The sequence below is a fragment of the Oncorhynchus kisutch genome, linkage group LG14, assembly GCF_002021735.2.
Source record: "Oncorhynchus kisutch isolate 150728-3 linkage group LG14, Okis_V2, whole genome shotgun sequence".
Lineage (NCBI taxonomy): Eukaryota > Metazoa > Chordata > Actinopteri > Salmoniformes > Salmonidae > Oncorhynchus > Oncorhynchus kisutch.
In genome coordinates, this window is record NC_034187.2 from 14012553 (window position 1) to 14036147 (window position 23595).

The 23595-nt window shown below is 43.5% G+C and overlaps 1 protein-coding gene across 7 annotated transcripts in view; it reads left to right on the forward strand.

Annotated features, from left to right (window-relative positions):
* The window catches only part of LOC109904590 (nesprin-3), a 51493-nt gene that overhangs the window by 4105 nt on the left and 23793 nt on the right, over nucleotides 1-23595 (forward strand). For all 7 annotated transcript variants that reach the window (XM_031787894.1, XM_031787888.1, XM_020501784.2 and 4 more), the window contains exons 3-10: nucleotides 2322-2494; nucleotides 2943-3081; nucleotides 5762-5932; nucleotides 8110-8265; nucleotides 8561-9088; nucleotides 12587-12723; nucleotides 18846-19020; nucleotides 20741-20923. In XM_031787894.1, coding sequence (XP_031643754.1) covers nucleotides 2322-2494; nucleotides 2943-3081; nucleotides 5762-5932; nucleotides 8110-8265; nucleotides 8561-9088; nucleotides 12587-12723; nucleotides 18846-19020; nucleotides 20741-20923 — 1662 coding nt within the window. The remainder of the gene's footprint in view (nucleotides 1-2321; nucleotides 2495-2942; nucleotides 3082-5761; nucleotides 5933-8109; nucleotides 8266-8560; nucleotides 9089-12586; nucleotides 12724-18845; nucleotides 19021-20740; nucleotides 20924-23595) is intronic.

The following is a 23595-nucleotide window of genomic DNA, read 5'->3' on the forward strand; positions in this document are numbered from 1 at the left end:
TCTGAGCCTGTGTCAGTAGTTAGTTAGGGTTGGGTCTCACTGTCTCTCTGAGCCTGTGACAGTAGTTAGTGTCAGTAGTAGTTAGTGTCATTAGTTAGTTAGGGTTGGGTCCCACTGTCTCTCTGAGTCTGTGTCAGTAGTTAGAGTAAGACCCATCACTAACTAACTACTGACACAGGCTCAGAGAGACAGGGTGAGACACAACCCTAACTAGCTACTGACAGTAACTACTGACACAAGCACAGAGAGACAGGGTTGGGTCTCACCATAACTAACTACTGACACTAGTAATTACTGACACTAACTACTAGGGCTGGGCGATATGGCCAAAATGTATCACAGCATTTATTTAATTTTTGAATGGTGTTTTATGTTTTTGAATAATACAATTTCTAACTAGCAGTGAGTGACCCTACAGTGGCAAGACATACATTCTAAGTGATTTCAATGGTGCTTTCTCCATTTTGTTTGTTTTATACTGTTCAGGTCAACTTCAACCAAAACAAATTTCCTGCATTTCCATCAATTTCTGCATTTCCTCCACTCATTTGATAACATTTTCACTCTGCCATGTAGCACAATATGGGCAATTTTTTTACCAAATGTTGCAATTGTGATTTAGATCGAAACACTTGAGTGAACTTGTAAATAGCAAATTCAGTCTAATTCTATAGTTAGAATATAAATATTAGTGAGCACTTTGAATTCAGTGGTGTTTGACATAACAATGAATGAAATTGCCAGGGAGGAGTTATTGTGACAAGGTAGGAACCAATCTGATGATCAGTGTTTCCTAGGGAACCGTATTATCTTTGGCTACATTAAATATTTCTTCATGTAGCCAACACATTCATGCTTCGCCTATTCCTCTTTGACAGAGAGAGACCAAACATTCAAATCCCGTTATAAAAGGTAGGAATGCCTTTCCAACAGTCTTGAAGGAGTTATGTTGTCCAGTTGAAAAATAAATTATAGTTCCACTAAGCGCAAACCAGATGGGATGGCATATCACTGCAGAATGATGTGGTAGCCACGCTGGTTAAGTGTGCCTTGAATTCTAAATAAATCATCCAACAGTGTCACCAGCAAAGCACCATTACACCTCCTCCTCCATGCTTCACGGTGGGAATCACACATGCGGAGATCATCCTTTCACCTTCTCTGCATCTCACAAAGACACAGCGATTGGAACCAAAAATCTCAAACTTATCAGACCAAAGAACAGATTTCCACCATTCTAATGTTCATTGCTCGTCTTTCTTGGCCCAAGCAAGTCTCTTCTTATTATTGTTGTCCTTTAGTAGTGGTTTCTTTGCAACAATTCCACCATGAAGGCCTGATTCACGCAGTCTATTCTGAACAGTTGATGTTGAGATGTGTCTGTTACTTGTACTCTGTAAAGGGAAAGGGGGATACCTAGCATTTATTTGGGCTGCCATTTCTGAGGCTGGTAACTCTAATGAACTTATCCTCTGCAGCAGAGGTAACTCTGGGTCTTCCTTTCCTGTGGCGGTCCTCATTAGAGCCAGTTTCATCGTAGCGCTTGATGGTTTTTGTGACTGCACTTGAAGAAGATTGACTGACCTTCATGTCTTAAAGTAATGATGGACTGTCGTTTCTCTTTGCTTTTTTGAGCTGTTCTTGCCATAATACAGACTTGCTCTTTTACCAAATAGGGCTATCTTCTGTATACCACCCCTACCTTGTCACAACACAACTGATTGGCTCAAACGCATTAAGGAAAGAAATTCCACAAATGAACTTTTAACAAGGCACACCTGTTAATTGAAATGCCTTCCTGGTGACTACCTCATGAAGCTGGTTGAGAGAATGCCAAAAGTGTACAAAGCTGTCATCATGGCAATGGGTGGCTACTTTGAAGAATTTCAAATATAGAATATATTTTAATTTGTTAAACACTTTTTTGGGGTACTACATGATTCCATATGTGTTATTTAATAGTTTTGATGTCTTCACCGAGGGTCAAATACCTGTTCCCCACTATTGAGCCAGCCTGAACCATACTGTCAGGCTCGGATACATCTTTCACATTGTCCTTTCCAGCATGGCTGTGGTTATGGCTGTCCTCAACTGGCCACTCAACTTGAAACCCTGTAATACAGTAGAACCTTGGTATGGGAATCCAGAGCCGGCCACTACATTAGTCTAATTCCAACTCTCATTTTTCGTTTTGTTGCTTCCACCATCCTCTCAGGTTTGTTTCCCTCGAGGGAAGCTTCTATATGCTTGATCACATTTTTGTCTGTCATCACAAAATTCATGATCTCATCAAGCCTCTCTTGTGTGTTATTGGTGGTCAGAAAATCCACCAGTCGGAGCACGAGGGTCATTTGAAGTTTGACAAGGTGCTTGTGGCTGCAGAGGTCTTACTGCAGAACGGTAACCAGGAGACGAGGAACATCACCCATGCCAGACTCAAAGAACTCAAAGCATTATGGGAGGAGACCTGCACCTACATCATCCACTGCCACAGGTATGCTAACTCATGACTCCTCCATAAACTCCTCCATGACCCCTATGACCTTCCATGACTTCTATGAGAGCTGAAAATGGCAGGTTAATTACTATAAAAGAAACCACAATTAGTATTAAGCATCCTTTCTCTTTTAGAAAGAGAGTGGTCCGTATGTAAACACCAGGATAGGTTAGCAACACATGGACAGGCATGAGTGAATATATTCCTTCCAGTAGTTTACACATATTTGTTTAATTACATAGTCACAGCAGAAGCCCTTGTTTTAAAAAAATATATTTTTAACCCATATAGCTACACATATCAGTTTCGGAGGTCTATTGTTTCTCACCTTGAATATGCCTTCATAAATGCTTACATTTTTCATAATTAAATAATTATTGATAATAGTATAAAAAAAAAAGTGATTATAAAGCCTTACCTACCATTCCATCTCCTCTTTCCTCAGCCGTATAGAGTGGGTGTGGCTGCACTGGAGTGAGTACCTGAAGGCCTATGAGGAGTTTGAGATGTGGCTGGTCAGCGTGTGTCGCAGTCTGGAGCCGGAGGTGGAGCTGCAGCTGGGGGTGAAGGAGAAATTGTGGCAGGTGAGCAAACACACCAGGTGTTGGGTGTCAACAATAGTGACGTTTAGCCAGGGGAAGAGAGGTTATATTACTGGTACCATTTCAGTAGCCTAGCTTGAACTGTGTTCATAGGCTGTTAGATTCCTACCATCTTTGAGTTCATAGTTGAAAACCCTAGCCACATCAATTGAACCAACTAATGCTGCCTATTGAACTTATAGAAGAGCTAGCTTGCTGATTGATGCACCAAGTTCCAGCTGGAAATGGTATCCAATGGTTCTTCAATTACGGTGACATTTTGGAAATATTTTTCTACATTTTCATTTATTTAATTGTATTTGGGTACATCTTCCTATTCTAAATCAAATGATATGGTAGCTTAATTACTTTAAATCATTTGTACCGTTTAAGATAACATGGTGCCACCAGTAATAGTAGAAAATAGAGACATTTTTGGTAAATGAGGATTATCTGAAATGGAGGCAAGAAAGGCTCAAATCTAAGGTCATCAATCCTTTAATATACTAAAGTGATTTGATTAATCATTTTGCTCACAATGTTATTTCCCTTCATTTAAAATGACTAACACCAAGTGACAATTTGGATTTCGACACACCAAATGATCAACGGAATCCTCAAATGTGTGACATACTAAAAGGGTGTAACTGGCTAATAATTTTCTTTAATATAGACCCCTACCCCGATAACAGTTTGTCACTGGAGAGAATTCTCAAGGTCCTTGTATATCTTTGTAATGAGTCATTTTCAAGGTGGTAACACCAATGACATAAAACTGAGGGACAGACGTTATACTAGTAAAAAAATATATATATTTTATTATCCTAATGTGTTTGTATTGCTCTATACCTGATCTATACAGTAGATGAAATGCCTTTGTTTACTTTATTGCACTCAAAATAATAGATACACTATATATGCAAAAGTATGTGGACACCCCTTCAAATCAGTGGATTTGGCTCTTTCAGCCACACCTGTTGCTGACAGGTGAATAAAATCGAGCACAACGCCATGCAATCTCCATAGACAAACAATAGCATTAGAATGGCCTTACTAAAGAGCTCAGTGGTTCAGGCTGGGCCCCTTAGTTACAGTGAAGGGAAATCTTACCGTTACAGCATACAGTAACATTCTAGATGATTCTGTGCTTCCAACTTTGTGTCAACAGTTTGGGGGAAGACCCTTTCCTGTTTCAGCATGACAATGCCCCCATGCACAAAACTTGGTCCATACAGAAATAGTTTGTCGAGATCGGTGTGGAAGAACTTGACTGGCCTGCCCTGACCTCAACCCCACCAAACACCATTGGGATTAATTGGTATGCCAACTGTGAGCCAGGACTCAACATCAGTGCCCAACCTCACTAATGCTCGTGTGGCTGAATGGAAGCAAGTCCCTGCAGCAATGTTCCAATATTTAGTGGAAAGCCTTCCCAGAAGAGTGGAGGCTGTTATAGCCTCAAAGGGGGGACCAACTCCATATTAATACCCATGATTTTGGAATGAGATGTTCACCAAGCAGGTGTCCACATACTTTTGGTCATGTAGTGTATCTCTAAATCCCCAAAACATGTCACTACGACTCTACACATAACTACTGGGACAAGCCAATGTGCTTACCCCAAGCCCTTTAAATAATGGTGAAATAAAATAAATAATGCAGCCGCTGTGCCAGATTTTTTTTAAACTTTACGGAAAAAGCACACCATGCTATAATCTGAGTACGGCGCTCAGAGACCAAAACAACCCAAACAGATATCCGCCAAGTTGTGTCGTCAACAGAAGTCAGAAATAGCATTATAAATATTCACTTACCTTTGATGATCTTCATCAGAATGCACTCCCAGGAATCCTAGTTCCACAATAAATGTTTGTTTTGTTCGATAATGTCCATCATTTATGTCCAAATACCTCCTTTTTGTTTGCGCGTTTAGCCCAGTAATCCAAATTCATGACGCTCGATCACTAGGAGCAGACAAAGTCAAAAAGTTCCGTTACAGACCGTAGAAACATGTAAAACGATGGATGTTTAGGATGGTTTTAACATAAATCTTCAATAATGTTCCAACCGGAGAATTCCTTTTTCTGTAGAAATGCAATGGAACTCAAGCTAACTCTCACGTGAACGCGCGTGTCCAGCTCGTGGCTCTCTGGCAGACCTCTGACTCATTCCCCTGTCATTCGCCCCTCCTTCACAGTAGAAGCATCAAACAAGGTTCTAAAGACTGTTGACATCTAGTGGAAACATTGGGAAGTGCAATTTAACCCCATAGACACTGTGTATTCAATAGGCCAAGAGTTGAAAAACTACAAACCTCAGATTTCCCACTTCCTGTTTGGATTTTTTCTCAGGTTTTTGCCTGCCATATGAGTTCTGTTATACTCACAGACATCATTCAAACAGTTTTAGAAACATCAGAGTGTTTTCTATCCAAATCTACTAATAATAAGCATATATTAGCAACTGGGCCTGAGTAGCAGACAGTTTACTCTGGGCACCTTATTCATCCAAGCTACTCAATACTGCCCCCAGCCCAAAGACATTAATAATGCATAAACATAACTTTTTGCAGTATAAAGGACTTGTATTATGTTTTATTATTGATAAACAATTCAAAAGCCACCCAAATGTAATGTAATGTAATCTAACGTGTGTGTGGTGTGTTTGTGTGTGTGTGTTCCAGGTAGACAACCAGCGCGTCCTGCTGAGTGACGTCCAGAACCAGGCACTGTTGCTGGAGAGGCTGGTGGACGAGGCTGCAGCGCTGAACAACCGCATCCAGGATCCCAGTGTGGACCAGGAAGCACAGGAGAGACTCCAGCTGGTCTACAACAGCATACGGGACAAGGCTGATGTGCGTGTGTTTGTGTGTGTGTGTGTAGTATAAGGGAGGCTTTCTGATGACTCTCATTCAAAGTCTTTCCACCTATCCCCTCGATTTCTCTGCACAAAACCCAGGCTAGCATTCCTGTATAGACCTTAGGGAGGTAATGTGTACACCGCGATTACTGTCAGGGTAGACTATATAGCAAACATAATGTAATGATTGAAACCATGTTGCCGTTTCAATCGCAGGCAGACAGACAGGCTGACGGTTACAGAGTACACTAACTTCTACATTACTGTACTCTGCACTCTACGTTACTGTACTCTGCACTCTACGTTACTGTACTCTGCACTCTACATTACTGTACTTTGCACTCTACTTTACTGTACTTTGCACTCTACGTTACTGTACTCTGCACTCTACGTTACTGTACTCTGCACTCTACGTTACTGTACTCTGCACTCTACGTTACTGTACTCTGCACTCTACATTACTGTACTCTGCACTCTACGTTACTGTACTCTGCACTCTACATTACTGTACTCTGCACTCTACATTACTGTACTCTGCATTCTACGTTCCTGTACTCTGCACTCTACATTACTGTACTCTGCACTCTACATTACTGTACTCTGCACTCTACATTACTGTACTCTGCACTCTACATTACTGTACTCTGCACTCTACGTTACTGTACTCTGCACTCTACGTTACTGTACTCTGCACTCTACGTTACTGTACTCTGCACTCTACATTACTGTACTCTGCACTCTACATTACTGTACTCTGCACTCTACATTACTGTACTCTGCACTCTACATTACTGTACTCTGCACTCTACGTTACTGTACTCTGCACTCTACATTACTGTACTCTGCACTCTACGTTACTGTACTCTGCACTCTACATGACTGTACTCTGCACTCTACATGACTGTACTCTGCACTCTACGTTACTGTACTCTGCACTCTACATTACTGTACTCTGCACTCTACGTTACTGTACTCTGCACTCTACATTACTGTACTCTGCACTCTACGTTACTGTACTCTGCACTCTACATTACTGTACTCTGCACTCTACATTACTGTACTCTGCACTCTACGTTACTGTACTCTGCACTCTACGTTACTGTACTCTGCACTCTACATTACTGTACTCTGCACTCTACGTTACTGTACTCTGCACTCTACGTTACTGTACTCTGCACTCTACGTTACTGTACTCTGCACTCTACATTACTGTACTCTGCACTCTACGTTACTGTACTCTGCACTCTACGTTACTGTACTCTGCACTCTACGTTACTGTACTCTGCACTCTACATTACTGTACTCTGCACTCTACGTTACTGTACTCTGCACTCTACATTACTGTACTCTGCACTCTACATTACTGTACTCTGCACTCTACATTACTGTACTCTGCACTCTACATTACTGTATGTTGTTGGTAAATACTCTTCAAATTGTGCTAAGCTTTCTTTTGTTGTATAGTTCCTTTGTTCTCTTCTTCACACTATCAAGACAATGCCATTCCTGTTTCTATCTGCGTTTCATTGCTCTTTGAAACATCTGACAGGATGGAGCCCGACCATAGTCCTCTCCTCTGTCTGTCTCTCTTTTCAAAGGGTCTTTCGGTGCTCCTGGCCCATTTGAACATCCTTTAGCTCGTGGCAGAGCCATGTGTTTGGTCCAAGGGGGAATGTCATTGTAATGATTGATGTTCTCTTTCATATTGAAGTTGTTGCTTATTAATAGAGCACATTTCTTCCCCTACACTTAGAAAGAAGCTGGACCAGCTAGTTCTAATCTAAGTTAAATAAAATGTTATTCTGAATAAGATGCTATTCTACTATTCTCCAGTACACCAATGAGGTTTCTTTATTCAAAGCAATTTGCATATATCTGCTCCATATTGATATGGGTTTCTTTCCTTTTATTAGCTCTTTCTCTGGTTCCGTTATTATCATAGAGCATCGTGGACCCCAGGAAGACTAACTGCTGCTTCAGCAGTAGCTAATGGGGATCCTCATAAAATAGTAAACACTGAATCAGTTTTTTTTGTTTAAATGTTTTTTTTTATAAAGGTTACTTGGCTTTTAAAGGGGCAATCTGGGATTTGAAAAGCAACAATCAATGGCTATATCACACATTTTTAAGTGAAAAAATATATGTACTAATCCCAGATGTTCATGTCAACAGGAGAGGCTGTCGGTGCTGCAGAAGATGGCTGAAGAGCACCAGATGTACCAGAGAGACGTCCTGAAGTTCCAGGCCTGGCTGGTGTCCAAGACTAAGGAGCTCAACACCCTCACTGAGACAGAGGACACAGCCGAGAACAAACTCCGAGCCCTACAGGTGAGAGAAGTACACCCTAGTCACATGACTTCTGGGAGGGACAGGTGAGAGAAGTACACCCTAGTCACATGACTTCTGGGAGGAACAGGTGAGAGAAGTACACCCTATTCACATGACTTGCATTTTAAATGAGGTTTGATTTGACTTGATTTGATTCTGCTGGGAGGGACACATACCATGCTAAGAACATTTCCTTGTAATTTCCTTAGTTTTGTGTCATGGATTTGAAAGAATATGATAAAGTTTCAGTAGGGTAGAGAATCAGGACACAGCCTAACCCTCTCTCCTCTGTCAGACCCTGGATGACAACGTGGCCAGTGAGGAGAGGACGCTGCAGCACATTGAGGTCATGGCGGAGGCAGTGCGGGCCAACACGTCCCCCGGGGGGGCAGATGTGGTGGTGGGGGAAGCAGAGGAGCTGCGTCTGGACTGGCAGAGGCTGAGACAGAGCCTGTGTGAGGCCGGAGAGAGCCTGAAGAGCAGCCTGGAGTCTCGGAGCCAGTACCAGAGCCGCTGCCAGCGTCTAGGGGAGGACATCGGGCAGCTCCGGGGCCTGCTCCACAGACTGACCAGAGACCTGGAGACAGCCAGGGAGGGAGACAGGACCAGAGACCTGGAGACAGCCAGGGTGGAAGACAGGACCAGAGACCTGGAGACAGCCAGGGAGGGAGACAGGACCAGAGACCTGGAGACAGCCAGGGAGGGAGACAGGACCGGAGATCTGGAGACAGCCAGGGAGGGAGACAGGACCAGAGACCTGGAAACAGCCAGGGAGGGAGACAGGATTGAGGAACAGATGGTTGGGCAGTGGAGGAAATACATGGTGGGTTTGGGCTCACTCTCTCTATTACTTCCTGTATAATCTCTTTCTCTGACAGTTCTCTATGCTACTTTCACTCCTCAAACCTATGGTTTACAGCTTTAGTTATGAGCTACAACAAGGGTCTGACACTGCATGGGTGGTTGCTCTAACTATTACCTGGCAGGAATTGCCCTCTGACTGAATGCCTGGGAGAGGTGTGGTGGAAATGAGAGAGAGAAGATAATGATTGTGGGCTGGTATTGTAACCTTACAGTAAAAACATACATGTAGTGGGAAGGTGTGGTAGGGCAGGTTCCAACAGTCTATGTGTATCAATAGTTTAAAGTAGCTTATTTTTGTTATCTATTGTACTTCATCCTTACTGATTTGAATAATCGTGGCAGATGAAAGGAAGTGCCTCCATGGGCTTTCAGTACATTGCTTACAGCTGTCCTGTCTGTTCAGTAGGTTAGTGTTTTTCATCATGACTATTGTTCTGGAGGCAGCTCTGCAGTGTTCACTAGCTGGCACAGCCACAATGTCATAAAATCTGATTTTAAACCTAACCTTAACCCTAACCTTAACCAAACTGATAAACCTTCAATTAAGACCAAAAAGCAAAAATGTTTGTTCATACATTTTTTTACCTTATAGACCATTTTTACTTTGCAGCTGGCCTATCTAAGGGGAAATTGCTCGGTTCTGCCTCCAACTCATGACAATAAACGTCAACCTGCGTCTGTTCAGATCAGTGAAGATGGCGGCTAGGCAGCGAGGCTAGGAAGCGAGGCTAGGAAGCCACTGTAGAATATTTAGATCAGACTGAGAAACCAAAGCTGGCAGATGAGGCAAGTGGTTCTTAACCACTCTTTTAATCCTCAACAAACAAAAGCATTCTTGACAATTCACCTTCGTGGAATGAAAGCAGCAGGCACCAAGAGGCCTCTGAGGCTGTAATCGGTTAACTCTGGCAAAGGAGGAAATTAATTGGGCGTGCCCCAAGGGTCAGTACTGGGGCCCCTCCTCTTCAGCCTGTATGTTAATGATCTGCCTTCTGTCTGTACTGGGTCTGAAGTTCAAATGTATGCAGATGATACAGTGATATATGTGCATGTAAAGAGCAAACAACAAGCTGCACAAGAACCCACTACTGTAATGGTCCAGGTTACAAAGTGTTTGCATCTCAATGTGAAAAAAACAGTCTGCATGTTGTTCACAAAAAGGACAACAGATGCTACTGAGCCAGATGTCTGTGTTTAACTGATGCTACTGAGCCAGATGTCTGTGTTTAACTGATGCTACTGAGCCAGATGTCTGTGTGTAACTGATGCTACTGAGCCAGATGTCTGTGTTTAACTGATGCTACTGAGCCAGATGTCTGTGTGTAACTGATGCTACTGAGCCAGATGTCTGTGTGTAACTGATGCTACTGAGCCAGATGTCTGTGTGTAACTGATGCTACTGAGCCAGATGTCTGTGTTTAACTGATGCTACTGAGCCAGATGTCTGTGTTTAACTGATGCCACTGAGCCAGATGTCTGTGTTTAACTGATGCTACTGAGCCAGATGTCTGTGTTTAACTGATGCTATTGAGCCAGATGTCTGTGTTTAACTGATGCTACTGAGCCAGATGTCTGTGTATAACTGATGCTACTGAGCCAGATGTCTGTGTTTAACTGATGCTACTGAGCCAGATGTCTGTGTGTAACTGATGCTACTGAGCCAGATGTCTGTGTTTAACTGATGCTACTGAGCCAGATGTCTGTGTTTAACTGATGCTACTGAGCCAGATGTCTGTGTTTAACTGATGCTATTGAGCCAGATGTCTGTGTTTAACTGATGCTACTGAGCCAGATGTCTGTGTATAACTGATGCTACTGAGCCAGATGTCTGTGTTTAACTGATGCTACTGAGCCAGATGTCTGTGTGTAACTGATGCTACTGAGCCAGATGTCTGTGTTTAACTGATGCTACTGAGCCAGATGTCTGTGTTTAACAGATGCTACTGAGCCAGATGTCTGTGTTTAACTGATGCTACTGAGCCAGATGTCTGTGTGTAACTGATGCTACTGAGCCAGATATCTGTGTGTAACTGATGCTACTGAGCCAGATGTCTGTGTGTAACTGATGCTACTGAGCCAGATGTCTGTGTTTAACTGATGCTACTGAGCCAGATGTCTGTGTTTAACAGATGCTACTGAGCCAGATGTCTGTGTTTAACTGATGCTACTGAGCCAGATGTCTGTGTGTAACTGATGCTACTGAGCCAGATGTCTGTGTTTAACTGATGCTACTGAGCCAGATGTCTGTGTTTAACAGATGCTACTGAGCCAGATGTCTGTGTTTAACTGATGCTACTGAGCCAGATGTCTGTGTTTAACAGATGCTACTGAGCCAGATGTCTGTGTTTAACTGATGCTACTGAGCCAGATGTCTGTGTTTAACTGATGCTATTGAGCCAGATGTCTGTGTGTCAGGAGAGAAGCTCCAGGTGGTATTCCATGTTAAGTACCTTGGCATCATACTTGATTCCAACCTCCTTTTTTTTTAAGCAGTTGAAAAGGGGAACTCAAATAACCAAATTCAACCTAGCTAATTTCCGATTCATATGAAATTGTTTGACTACAGAGGTAGCAAAACTGTACTTCAATGCTATGATATTCCCCCACTTATTATACTGCTTGGGCCCAAGCTCGCTGTACAACATTCAGTCTGTCTACAAACAGGCTCTCAACGTGCTTGATAGAAAGCTCAATATCCATCAACACTGTTACATCCTCAGAAATCACGAGTTCCTGAGTTGGGAAAATCTTGTGCAATACACTGATGCATGTCTTGTATTCAAGGAGAAGCACCTTTCGTCAATCTGCTTTCTCTGTGAGAACTTCCCATGTCTGGAATACACTGACATCAGACACACACAGCTGCACCACCTATCACACCTTCACAAAAAAACATTAAGACTATAGACCAATCAGACTTGTGAACATAATCCCTAGCTGTGTTTTGCTGCTTTCCATGTTATGAGGTGTGTAAACACTTTTTAATGTATTGCATTTATGTATTTAATGTGTTGCTTTTATGGATTTTGTTTAGTTGCTGTGCTATTGCTCTGTCTGCTTGCTACATGTTGCTTGTCCTATGTTATCACTGCTCATTGTTTGTCTGTATTGTTAATGTAATGGTTTTTAATAACCTGCCCCGAGACTGTGGTTGAAAATTAACCATCTGGCTAAAACTGGCACTTTTACTGAAACGTTGATTAATGTGCACTGTCCCTGTAAAAAAAATTAATGAACTCAAACTCAAGTTGGTGTTCATGCCAATTTGGTTGTTGATGTTGGTGTGGGATTGTTTGGGTGTAGAGAATGAGCTGCCAGGTGACTAGCCTCGTTTCTGGATATTTCCCAAATGGTTTCCTATCCCCTTTGTAATGCTTTTGACCATGGATCAAAAAGGTAATATGCACTGTGATGTGTATTTTTCCTTATTTCTCTCTGTTGGTATTCCTCCGCTCAGAACATCCGGAATACTTTATTGGCAGAGGAATCCCAGATGGAGCGCCTCAAGGCCCAGCTTAAAGAACTCTTCCGCTTTTCCCAAGATTCCCAGCATCTCTCTGACGACGTCCTGGCTGTGGTGAAGGAACAGCAGAGGTGAGTTGACATGTAGGATGTGTCCCAAATGCAACCCTATCCCCTATTTAGTACACTACTTTTGACTAGTGAAGGGGGGGAATCAATACTTTGACTCCAAGTATCGATTTGTAAATAAATAATGCATATTTTTTGCTAGGTAGTGTTAGTTGGCGCTGGTCATCCTATATCTTGTTCTCCAAGTATCGTGATAATAACGTATCGTGAGGTCCCTGGCAATTCCCAGCCTTAATTTTGACCAGAGCCTTATCGGCCCTGGTAAAAGGTAGTGAACTACGCCTCCCGAGTGGCGCAGTGGTCTAAGGCACCGCACCGCACTCCTAGCTGTGCCACTAGAAATTCAGGGTTAGAGTCCAGGCTTTATCGCAGCTGACTGCGACTGGGATACCCATGGGGTGGTCCAGCGTTGTCCGGGTTAGGGGTGGGTTTTGCCAGTAGGGATGTTCTTGTCCCATCGCTCTCTAGCAACTCCTGTGGCGGGCCAGGCGCAATGCACGCCAACACGATCGCCAGGTGTACCGTGTTTCCTCCGACACATTGGTGCGGCGGCATCCGGGTTAAGCGGATATTGTGTCAAGAAGCAGTGCAGCTTGGCTTTGTTGTGTTTCGGAGCACGCATGGCTCTTGACCTTCGCCTCTCCAAAGTCTGTACGGGAGTTGCAGCGATGGGACAAGACTAACTTCCAATTGGATACCACGAAGTTGGGGTGAAAAAGGACAAATTATATATTTATTTTTTTAAAGGGTAGGGAACTATAACGGGAATGTATCATTATCCATACTCTAAGATACTTCATATTAAATAATGTGAGAGAGTTGGAGAGGTGGCATCTGCCACATTTGCTCTCACTCTCTCTTGTTCAGTGATTTCTATTCAGTGAAGGAGAGGAAGATGCTTTTTCAGACTATTGACATTCACCTTCAGAGGGATGGTTCAGCAGAATTTGCATAAGCCAACTGTCTATTCTTCCATAGGATATCAGGTTCCATGCCTTTTCATGCTCTAACTTGTTGTAACTAATGTGACGGTTAGGAATCCTAACACCTCTTTGTGGTCCAATAAAGGGCATAACATGTGGAGATCATCCGTTCACCTACTCTGCGTCTCACAAAGACACGGCAGTTGGAACCAAAACTCTCAAATTTGGACTCATCAGACAAATTTCCACCGGTCTAATGTCTATTGCTTGTGTTTCTTGGCCCAAGCAAGTCTCTTCTTCTTATTGGTGTCCTTTAAATCAAATCAAAGTTTATTTGTCATGTGTGCTGAATACAACAGGTTCACCTTACAGTGAAATGCTGACTTACAGGCTCTAACCAATAGTGCAAAAAAAGGTATTAGGTGAACAATAGGTAAGATAAAAGATAAAAACAACAGTAAAAAAGACAGGCTATATACAGTAGCGAGGCTATAAAAGTAGCGAGGCTACATACAGACACCGGTTAGTCAGGCTGATTGAGGTAGTATGTAGGTGTAGATATGTAGATGTAGATGTAGATATGGTTAAAGTGACTATGCATGTATGATGACCAGAGAGTATCAGTAGCGTAAAAGAGGTGTTGGCGGATGGTGGGTGGGACACAATGCAGATAGCCCGGTTAGCCAATATGCGGGAGCACTGGTTGGTCGGCCCAATTGAGGTAGTATGTACATGAATGTATAGTTAAAGTGACTATGCATGTATGATAAACAGAGAGTAGCAGCAGCAGCATAAAAAGAGGGATTGGGGGCACACAATGCAAATAGTCCGGGTAGCCATTTGATTACCTGTTCGGGAGTCTTATGGCTTGGGGGTAAAAACTGTTGAGAAGCCCTTTTGTCCTAGACTTGGCACTCCAGTACTGCTTGCCATGCGGTAGTAGAGAGAACAGTCTATGACTGGGGTGGCTGGGGTCTTTGACAATTTTTAGGGCCTTTCTCTGACACCGCCTGGTATAGAGGTCCTGGATGGCAGGAAGCCAGTGATGTACTGGGCCGTACACACTACCCTCTGTAGTGCCTTGCGGTCAGAGGCTAAGCAATTGCCATACCAGGCAGTGATGCAACCAGTCAGGATGCTCTCGATGTTGCAGCTGTAGAACCTTTTGAGGATCTCAGGACCCATGCCAAATATTTTTAGTTTCCTGAGGGGGAATAGGCTTTGTCGTGCCCTCTTCACGACTGTCTTGGTGTGTTTGGACCATTCTTGTTTGTTGTTGATGTGGACACCAAGGAACTTGAAGCTCTCAACCTGCTCCACTACAGCCCCGTCGATGAGAAAGGGGGCGTGCTCGGTCCTCCTTTTCCTGTAGTCCACCAATAATCTCCTTAGTCTTGGTTACGTTGAGGGATAGGTTGTTAATCTGGCACCACCCAGACTTAATCAGGGACATGTTGAAAATGTCAGTAAAGGAGGAAAATGTCAGTAAAGACACCTGCTTGGTCAGCACATTTTTTTTTTACCTTTATTTAACCAGGCAAGTCAGTTAAGAACAAATTCTTATTTTCAATGACAGCCTAGGAACAGTGGGTTAACTGCCTGTTCAGGGGCAGAACGACAGATTTGTACCTTGTCAGCTCGGGGATTCGAACTTGCAACCTTTCGGTTACTAGGCCACCGCTCTAACCACTAGGCTACCCTGCCGCCTGGAGCACACGTCCTGGTAATCCATCTGGCCCCGCAGCCTTGTGTATGTTGACCTGTTTAAAGGTCTTACTCATGTCGGCTACGGAGAGTGTGATCACATAGTCGTCCGGAACAGCTGATGCTCTCATGCATGCCTCAGTGTTGCTTGCCTCGAAGCGAGCATAGAAGTGACTTAGCTCATCTGGTAGGCTTGTGTCACTGGGCAGCTCGCGGCTGTGCTTCCCTTTGTAGTCTGTAATAGTTTCAAGCCCTGCCACATAATCTTAGCCATGTATTGACGTTTTGCCTGTTTGATGGTTCATCGCAGGGCATAGCAGGATTTCTTGTAAGTTTCTGGGTTAGAGTCCCGCACCTTGAAAGCGGCAGCTCTACCCTTTAGCTCAGTGCAAATGTTGCCTGTAATCCATGGTTTCTGGTTGGGGCATGTACGTACGGTCACTGTGGGGATGACGTCATCGATGTACTTATTGATAAAGCCAGTGACTGATGTGACGTACTCCTCAATGCCATCAGAAGAGTCCCGGAACATGTTCCAGTCTGTGATAGCAAAACAGTCCTGCATCTGATTCATCTGACCACTTTTTTATAGACTGAGTGGTGCTTCCTGCTTTAATTTTTGCTTGTAAGCAGGAATCAGGAGGATAGAGTTGTGGTCGGATTTACCAAATGGAGGGCAAGGGAGAGCTTTGTACGCGTCTCTGTGTGTGGAGTACAGGTGATCTAGAATTATTTTCCCTTTGGATGCACATTTAACATGTTGATGGAAATTTGGTAGAACTGATTTACGTTTCCCTGCATTAAAGTGTCCGGCCACTAGGAGCACCGCCTCTGGGTTATTGGTGGTGGTAAATAAACAGCCATGAAAGTATAGCTGAGAACTCTCTAGGCAAGTAGTGTGGCCTGCAATTTATCACAATATATCTAGAGACTTCCTTAGATTTTGTGCACCAGCTGTTGTTTACAAATATGCACAGACCGCCCCCCCTCGTCTTACGAGGAGTGTGCTGTTCTATCTTGCCGGTGCAGCATGTATCTCGCTAGCTGAATATCCATGTCGTCATTCAGCCACGTTTCCGTGAAACATAAGATATTACAGTTTTTGATGTCTCGTTGGTAGGATATTCGTGATTGTACCTCGTCTAGTTTATTGTCCAATGATTGCACGTTGGCGAGTAGTATTGACGGTAACGGCAGCTTTCACACTCGCCTTTTCCGGGTCTTGACCAGGCATCCGGTTCTTTGTCCTCTGTACCTGTGTCGCTTCCTCTTGCAAATAACGGTGATCTCGGCCCTGCCAGGTGTTTGGAGAATGTCTTGTGCTAAAAAAATCGTAGTTTAATCCGAGGTGAGTGATCGCTGTCCTGATATCCAGAAGCTCTTTGTCTATCTTGCCGGTGCAGCATGTATCTCGCTAGCTGAATATCCATGTCGTCATTCAGCCACGTTTCCGTGAAACATAAGATATTACAGTTTTTGATGTCTCGTTGGTAGGATATTCGTGATTGTACCTCGTCTAGTTTATTGTCCAATGATTGCACGTTGGCGAGTAGTATTGACGGTAACGGCAGCTTTCACACTCGCCTTTTCCGGGTCTTGACCAGGCATCCGGTTCTTTGTCCTCTGTACCTGTGTCGCTTCCTCTTGCAAATAACGGTGATCTCGGCCCTGCCAGGTGTTTGGAGAATGTCTTGTGCTAAAAAAATCGTAGTTTAATCCGAGGTGAGTGATCTCTGTCCTGATATCCAGAAGCTCTTTGTCTAATCCGAGGTGAGTGATCGCTGTCCTGATATCCAGAAGCTCTTTTTTTGCCGTAAGATATGGTTGCAGAAACATTATGTACAAAATCATTTACAAATATCGTTAAAAAAAACACATAATCCACAATTTGTTGGGTGCCCATAAAACTGCTGCCATTTCTTCCGGTGCCATTTTTAGTAGGGGCTTCTTTGCAGCAATTCAACCATGAAGGCCTGATTCACACAGTCTCCTCTGAACAGTTGATGTTGAGATGTGTCTGTTACTTGAACTCTGAAGCATTTATTTTTGCTGCATTTTCTGAGGCTGGTAACTCTAATGAACCTTTCCTCTGCAGCAGAGGTAATTCTGGGTCTTCCTTTCCTGTGGCGGTCCTCATGAGAGCCAGTTTCATCATAGAGCTTGATATTTTTTGAGACTGCACAAATATTCCAGATTTACTGACCTTCATGTCTTAAATTAGTGATGGACTGTCGTTTCTCTTTGCTTATTTGAGCTGTTCTTGCCATAATATGGACTTGGTCTTTTGCCAAATAGAGCTATCCCCTACCTTGTCACAACACAACTGATTGACTCAAACTCATTAAGAAGGAAAGAAATTCCACAAATGAACTTTTAACAAGGCACACCTGTTATTTGAAATGCATTCCAGGTGACTACCTCATGAAGCTGGTTGAGAGAATGCCAAGAGTTTGCAAAGCTGTCGTCAAGGCAAAGGGTGGCTACTTTGAAGAATCTCAAATATAAAATATGTTTAGATTTGTTTACCACTTTTTTGGGTACTACATGATTCCATGTTATGTCATAGTTTTGATATGTTCTCTATTATTAGAAAATAGTCAAATAAAGAAAGACCCTTGAATGAGTAGGTGTGTCCAAACCCTTGAATGAGTAGGTGTGTCCAAACCCTTGAATGAGTAGGTGTGGCCAAACCCTTGAATGAGTAGGTGTGGCCAAACCCTTGAATGAGTAGGTGTGGCCAAACCCTTGAATGAGTAGGTGTGGCCAAACCCTTGAATGAGTAGGTGTGGCCAAACCCTTGAATGAGTAGGTGTGGCCAAACCCTTGAATGAGTAGGTGTGGCCAAACCCTTGAATGAGTAGGTGTGGCCAAACCCTTGAATGAGTAGGTGTGGCCAAACCCTTGAATGAGTAGGTGTGGCCAAACTTTTGACTGGTACTGTACATTCCTCATACATGTAACCATTATCTTCTGGTGTAGCAAGTATTTCAAAGTACAACCCAACACCGTATACAGGGGTATTTTTGAAATACGGATGGGATGATTTTCAATACCCTAATGCTCAGGGAGTGTGTGCTACACCACTGCTTATAAGTATAAGTTAATCATGTTAGATATAAATTATCTCCAGCTCGGGTCCAGCTATGAATCTGGAGTGGCTAGCTCCTGGATCAAGATCCTTGCTGCCTAAATTAGTTTTGTGCGTAAAAACAAAATTGTTTGTATATAGCTTCTTTCTTTTTGTAGCGCCCCTTGTGTTCACTGCCTGTAATACCGTATACCACGGTATGAAAATCTGCTTACCCCCCAACACTAGTACATATTTCTTTAATTCATGTAAAGTTACATACCTAAAAAAAAATATGTACAAGCTGACTTTTTCCTCTGACTCAGTGTGAAAGACAATATTTAAAAAAAATCTCTTCAGCAATCTTGGTCTTTACATGAAAAGCACCATATTTAACCTGTCTTATGCTCATTTCCTTTGTCCCCGTGCAGTGTGAAGTGTCGTGCTATGAAGCTATGTGTGGAGTCAGAGTTGGGGCTGAGACAAGTGCTGCAGGAACCTCTGCATGGATTCTCTCAGTGGAGTCAGGTTGTCTCTCAAGTGCTGGAGTCTTCTGCTGAAGTGTCTGAGTTCTCACACGTCTCCATGCTGGTGCATAACATCCAGGTAGGAACAGCACAGACTGCTATTGATTTTAATCAACTATTATTCCACCAGGCTTAAAACTGGAATTCTTAATGGTGAAACTGCCATGTCCGTTTAGGATATTACAACAACAAACTGTTGAACAGCAGAAGATGTACAGCAGTAATGTTTTACACACTGCTGGATGCACCTCACCTTTCATTCACAAAGTAAAAACAATAACAGAGGTGCATGGACAGACAGTGGCCCTAATGCGGATCCCATCTTTAAAAGGGATGTAGCAGGACGTAAACAAACAACAAAATCATTTTAATACAGTAAAGTAAAATGCATAGAGCAAAAGTTCAACTCATATTTACAGTAAGAGTCACTCCCGTCAATCAAACCCCTAAACCAGGATTGTGTTCATAAGGGGGGACATTAATGTCTGAATCTCAGTAGTAACTGTGGCTCTTAAGGCCTGGAGATGATAATGAAAAGAGAAAAGCAGATCTTCAGTATTCATGGTACCTTAATTAGGCCAGCTAGGGAAATGTAATCAACCCTACATACAGTACTGGAACTGGACAGAGATTGGCTTAGAATGCGTCCCAAATAGCACCGTATTCTCTATTTGGTGCACTATTTTTGACCAGGGTGCAGTTTGGGACACATGTCGTGGAAATTCATTACTGAGAGAGACTTGGTAATTTCTTCAAACAATCATCTTTATTTAATATCGATTAATTATTGCAATAATGAAACTGTCAACCCAACAGTCTTGACTGTCAGACTGAGAGTCTGAATCATACAGAGAATACCGGGTCGTTATATACAAAACCTAAAACTGCTTCAACCATGCCACCCCCCCCTCCCCGTGCAGATTGAGCACCATAACCCAACCTGGGTTCATCCTGTCGTTCCTGTGCACGGAGGGGGGGGGGGGGGGGGGGGTGTTCTACTCCTCCATGCTAATTTCCCAGATGTTTCCCAGATGCAAGAATGAGAACCAACAATGGAATGTTTGTTCTATTCCTCCAGGCTATCTCTATCTCGGGGACACACACACATCTCATCTATAGAATGCCCAGTTAGACCAGAGACATATGTCTCACATGCCCCACTATTGATAGACTGGAATGTGTCTGTTTGTTTTTTTTAATCACCAAGACTTGAATCAATTGTCAGCTTCAAGCTATCTCTAGTAAAACCCATGTCCTCGACGCCCAGACTAGCTGCAGGAAGCTAGAGGGACAACAAAGAACTCAACATTAGCAGGCCAGTCTTACTCTAAGTTAAATATTTAATAGTTTACTATTAATATCCACCAAATCAGGTATGTCATTTTTTCTTTCACACGCGTCCTAGCCTTGTCCATCAGAAAATGACTTCCTCCTAATATAAACTCCCCTCCAGATATGCGAGTAATGACAGCAAAGGTCAGGGAGCTCAATCAATCCCTGATCTGTGAAAAAGAAGATATGCTTGCTGTACTTTCACACCAAGAAATGTGTGACCTATCTACTAGAGGCACATATTTCTACTACACATAGCTTTCATCTATGGTGTGTTCCCTCTTAAATCGTAATTTTTCTTTGTATCTCCCCCTTTTTTCTCTCCTTCCCCTTTCAATATCCCTCTTTTACTGTCTTCCATCTACCCACTTACACTTTTCTTGATTTATCCCCTGCCTATATATATATATATATAATTTTTTTTTTCCCCTCACTGTCTTTCCCTATTTCGCTCATTCCCCCTACAGAGGTTGCTGAAGCACAGTCTGCAGCTGCAGGAGCAGTTGCGTTTGATGCTGTTGAAGAGAGATCTGCTGTGTTCAGTGTTCGGCTCAGACAGCGCAGAGAGTCTAATGACAGCGCTCAATGACACCGTGAGGAAAAGGGAGTTACTGCACAACCAGCTGCTGCAGAGGAAAGGAAGACTGCAGGTGTGTGGTGTGGTGTGTGTGTGTGTGTGTTTGTCATAGACCAATTCTCATAGCTTTTAGCCGTACTCTAATCCTACTCCTCCTCTGTTCCTCTGGTGATGTAGAGGTGAATCCAGGCCCTGCAGTGCCTAGCTCCACTCCTATTCCCAAGGCGCTCTCTTTTGATGACTTCTGTAACCGTAATAGCCTTGGTTTCATGCATGTTAACATCAGAAGCCTCCTCCCTAAGTTTGCTTTATTCACTGCTTTAGCACACTCTGCCAACCCGGATGTTCTAGCTGTGTCTGAATCCTGGCTTAGGAAGACCACCAAAAATTCTGAAATTTTCGTCCCTAACTACCACATTTTCAGACAAGATAGAACGGCCAAAGGGGGCTGTGTTGCAATCTACTGCAGAGATAGCCCGCAGATTTCTGTCCTACTATCCAGGTCTGTACCCAAACAATTTGAACTTCTACTTTTAAAAATCCATCTCTCTCACCGTTGCCACCTGCTATAGACCACCCGTGCTGCCCCCAGCTGTGCTCTGCACACCATTGGTGAACTGATTGCCCCCCATCTATCTTCAGAACTCGTGCTGCTAGGCGACCTAAACTGGAACATGCTTAACACCCCAGCCATCCTACAATCTAAGCTTGATGCCCTCAATCTCACACAAATTATCAATGAACCTACCAGGTACCACCCCAAAGCCGTAAACACGGGCACCCTCATAGATATCATCCTAACCAACTTGCCCTCTAAATACGATCACTGCTTCATTGCCTGCATCCGTAATGGGTCAGCGGTCAAACGACCTCCACTCATCACTGTCAAACACTCCCTGAAACACTTCAGCGAGCAGGCCTTTCTAATCGACCTGGCCGGGGTATCCTGAAAGGACATTGACCTCATCCCGTCAGTAGAGGATGCCTGTTTTTTTTAAATGCCTTCTTCACCATCTTAACTAAGCATGCCCCATTCAAGAAATTTAGAACCAGGAACAGATATAGCCCTTGGTTCTCTCCAGACCTGACTGCCCTTAACCAACACAAAAACATCCTGTGGCGTTCTGCATTCGCATCGAACAGCCCCCGTGATATGCAACTTTTCAGGGAAGCTAGAAACCAATACACACAGGCAGTTTGAAAAGCCAAGGCTAGCTTCTTCAAGCAGAAATTTACTTCCTGCAAAACAAACTCAAAAAAGTTCTGGGACACTGTAAAGTCCATGGAGAATAAGTACACCTCCTCCCAGCTGCCCACTGCACTGAAGATAGGAAATACTGTCACCACCGATAAATTCACCCCTACCCCGGTCAACAGCGCTGCACCCCCCCACAGCAACTCGCCCAAGCCTTCCCCATTTCTCCTTCTCCCAAATCCAGTCAGCTGATGTTCTGAAAGTGCCACAAAATCTGGACCCCTTCATATCAGCCGGGCTAGACAATCTGGACCCTTTCTTTCTAAAACTATCTGCCGAAATTGTTGCCACCCCTATTACTAGCCTGTTCAACCTCTCTTTTGTGTCGTCTGAGATTCCCAAAGATTGGAAAGCAGCTGCGGTCATCCCCCTCTTCAAAGGGGGGGGACACTCTTGACCCAAACTGCTACAAACTGCTACAGACCTATATCTACCCTACCCTGCCTTTCTAAGTTTTTCGAAAGCCAAGTCCCCCCTTATCTCAGCTCGCTGGTCACCATAGCAGCACCCAACTGTAGCACGCGCTCCAGCAGGTATATCTCTCAGGTCACCCCCAAAACCAATTCTTCCTTTGGCCGCCTCTCCTTCCAGTTCTCTGCTGCCAATGACTGGAACGAACTACAAAAATCTCTGAAACTGGAAACACTTATCTCCCTCACTAGCTTTAAGCACCAGCTGTCAGAGCAGCTCACAGATTCCTGCACCTGTACATTAGAGGTCGACCGATTAATCGGAATGGCCGATTAATTAGGGCCGTTTTCATAACAATCGGAAATCGGTATTTTTGGGCGCCTATTTGCCGATTTAAAAATAAATAAAAAATAAATACATTTTGTTTTGTTTTTATACCTTTATTTAACTTGGCAAGTCAGTTAAGAACACATTCTTATTTTCAATGACGGCCTAGGAACGGTGGGTTAACTGCCTCGTTCAGGGGCAGAACGGCAGATTTTCACCTTGTCAGCTCGGGGGATCCATCTTGCAACCTTACAGTTAACTAGTCCAACGCAATAACGACCTGCCTCTCTCGTTGCACTCCACAAGGAGACTACCTGTTCCGCGAATGCAGTAAGCCAAGGTAAGTTGCTAGCTAGCGTTAAACTTATCTTATAAAAAACAATCAATCATAATCACTAGTTAACTACACATGGTTGATGATATTACTAGATATTATCTAGCGTGTCCTGCGTTGCATATAATCTGACTGAGCATACAAGCATCTGACTGAGCGGTGGTAGGCAGAAGCAGGCGTGTAAACATTCATTCAAACAGCACTTTCGTGCGTCAAGCATTGCGCTGTTTATGACTTCAAGCCTATCAACTCCCGAGATGAGGCTGGTGTAACCGAAGTGAAATGGCTAGCTAGTTAGCGCGCGCTAATAGCGTTTCAAACGTCACTCGCTCTGAGCCTTCTAGTAGTTGTTCCCCTTGCTCTGCATGGGTAACGCTGCTTCGATGGTGGCTGTTGTCGTTGTGTTGTTGGTTCGAGC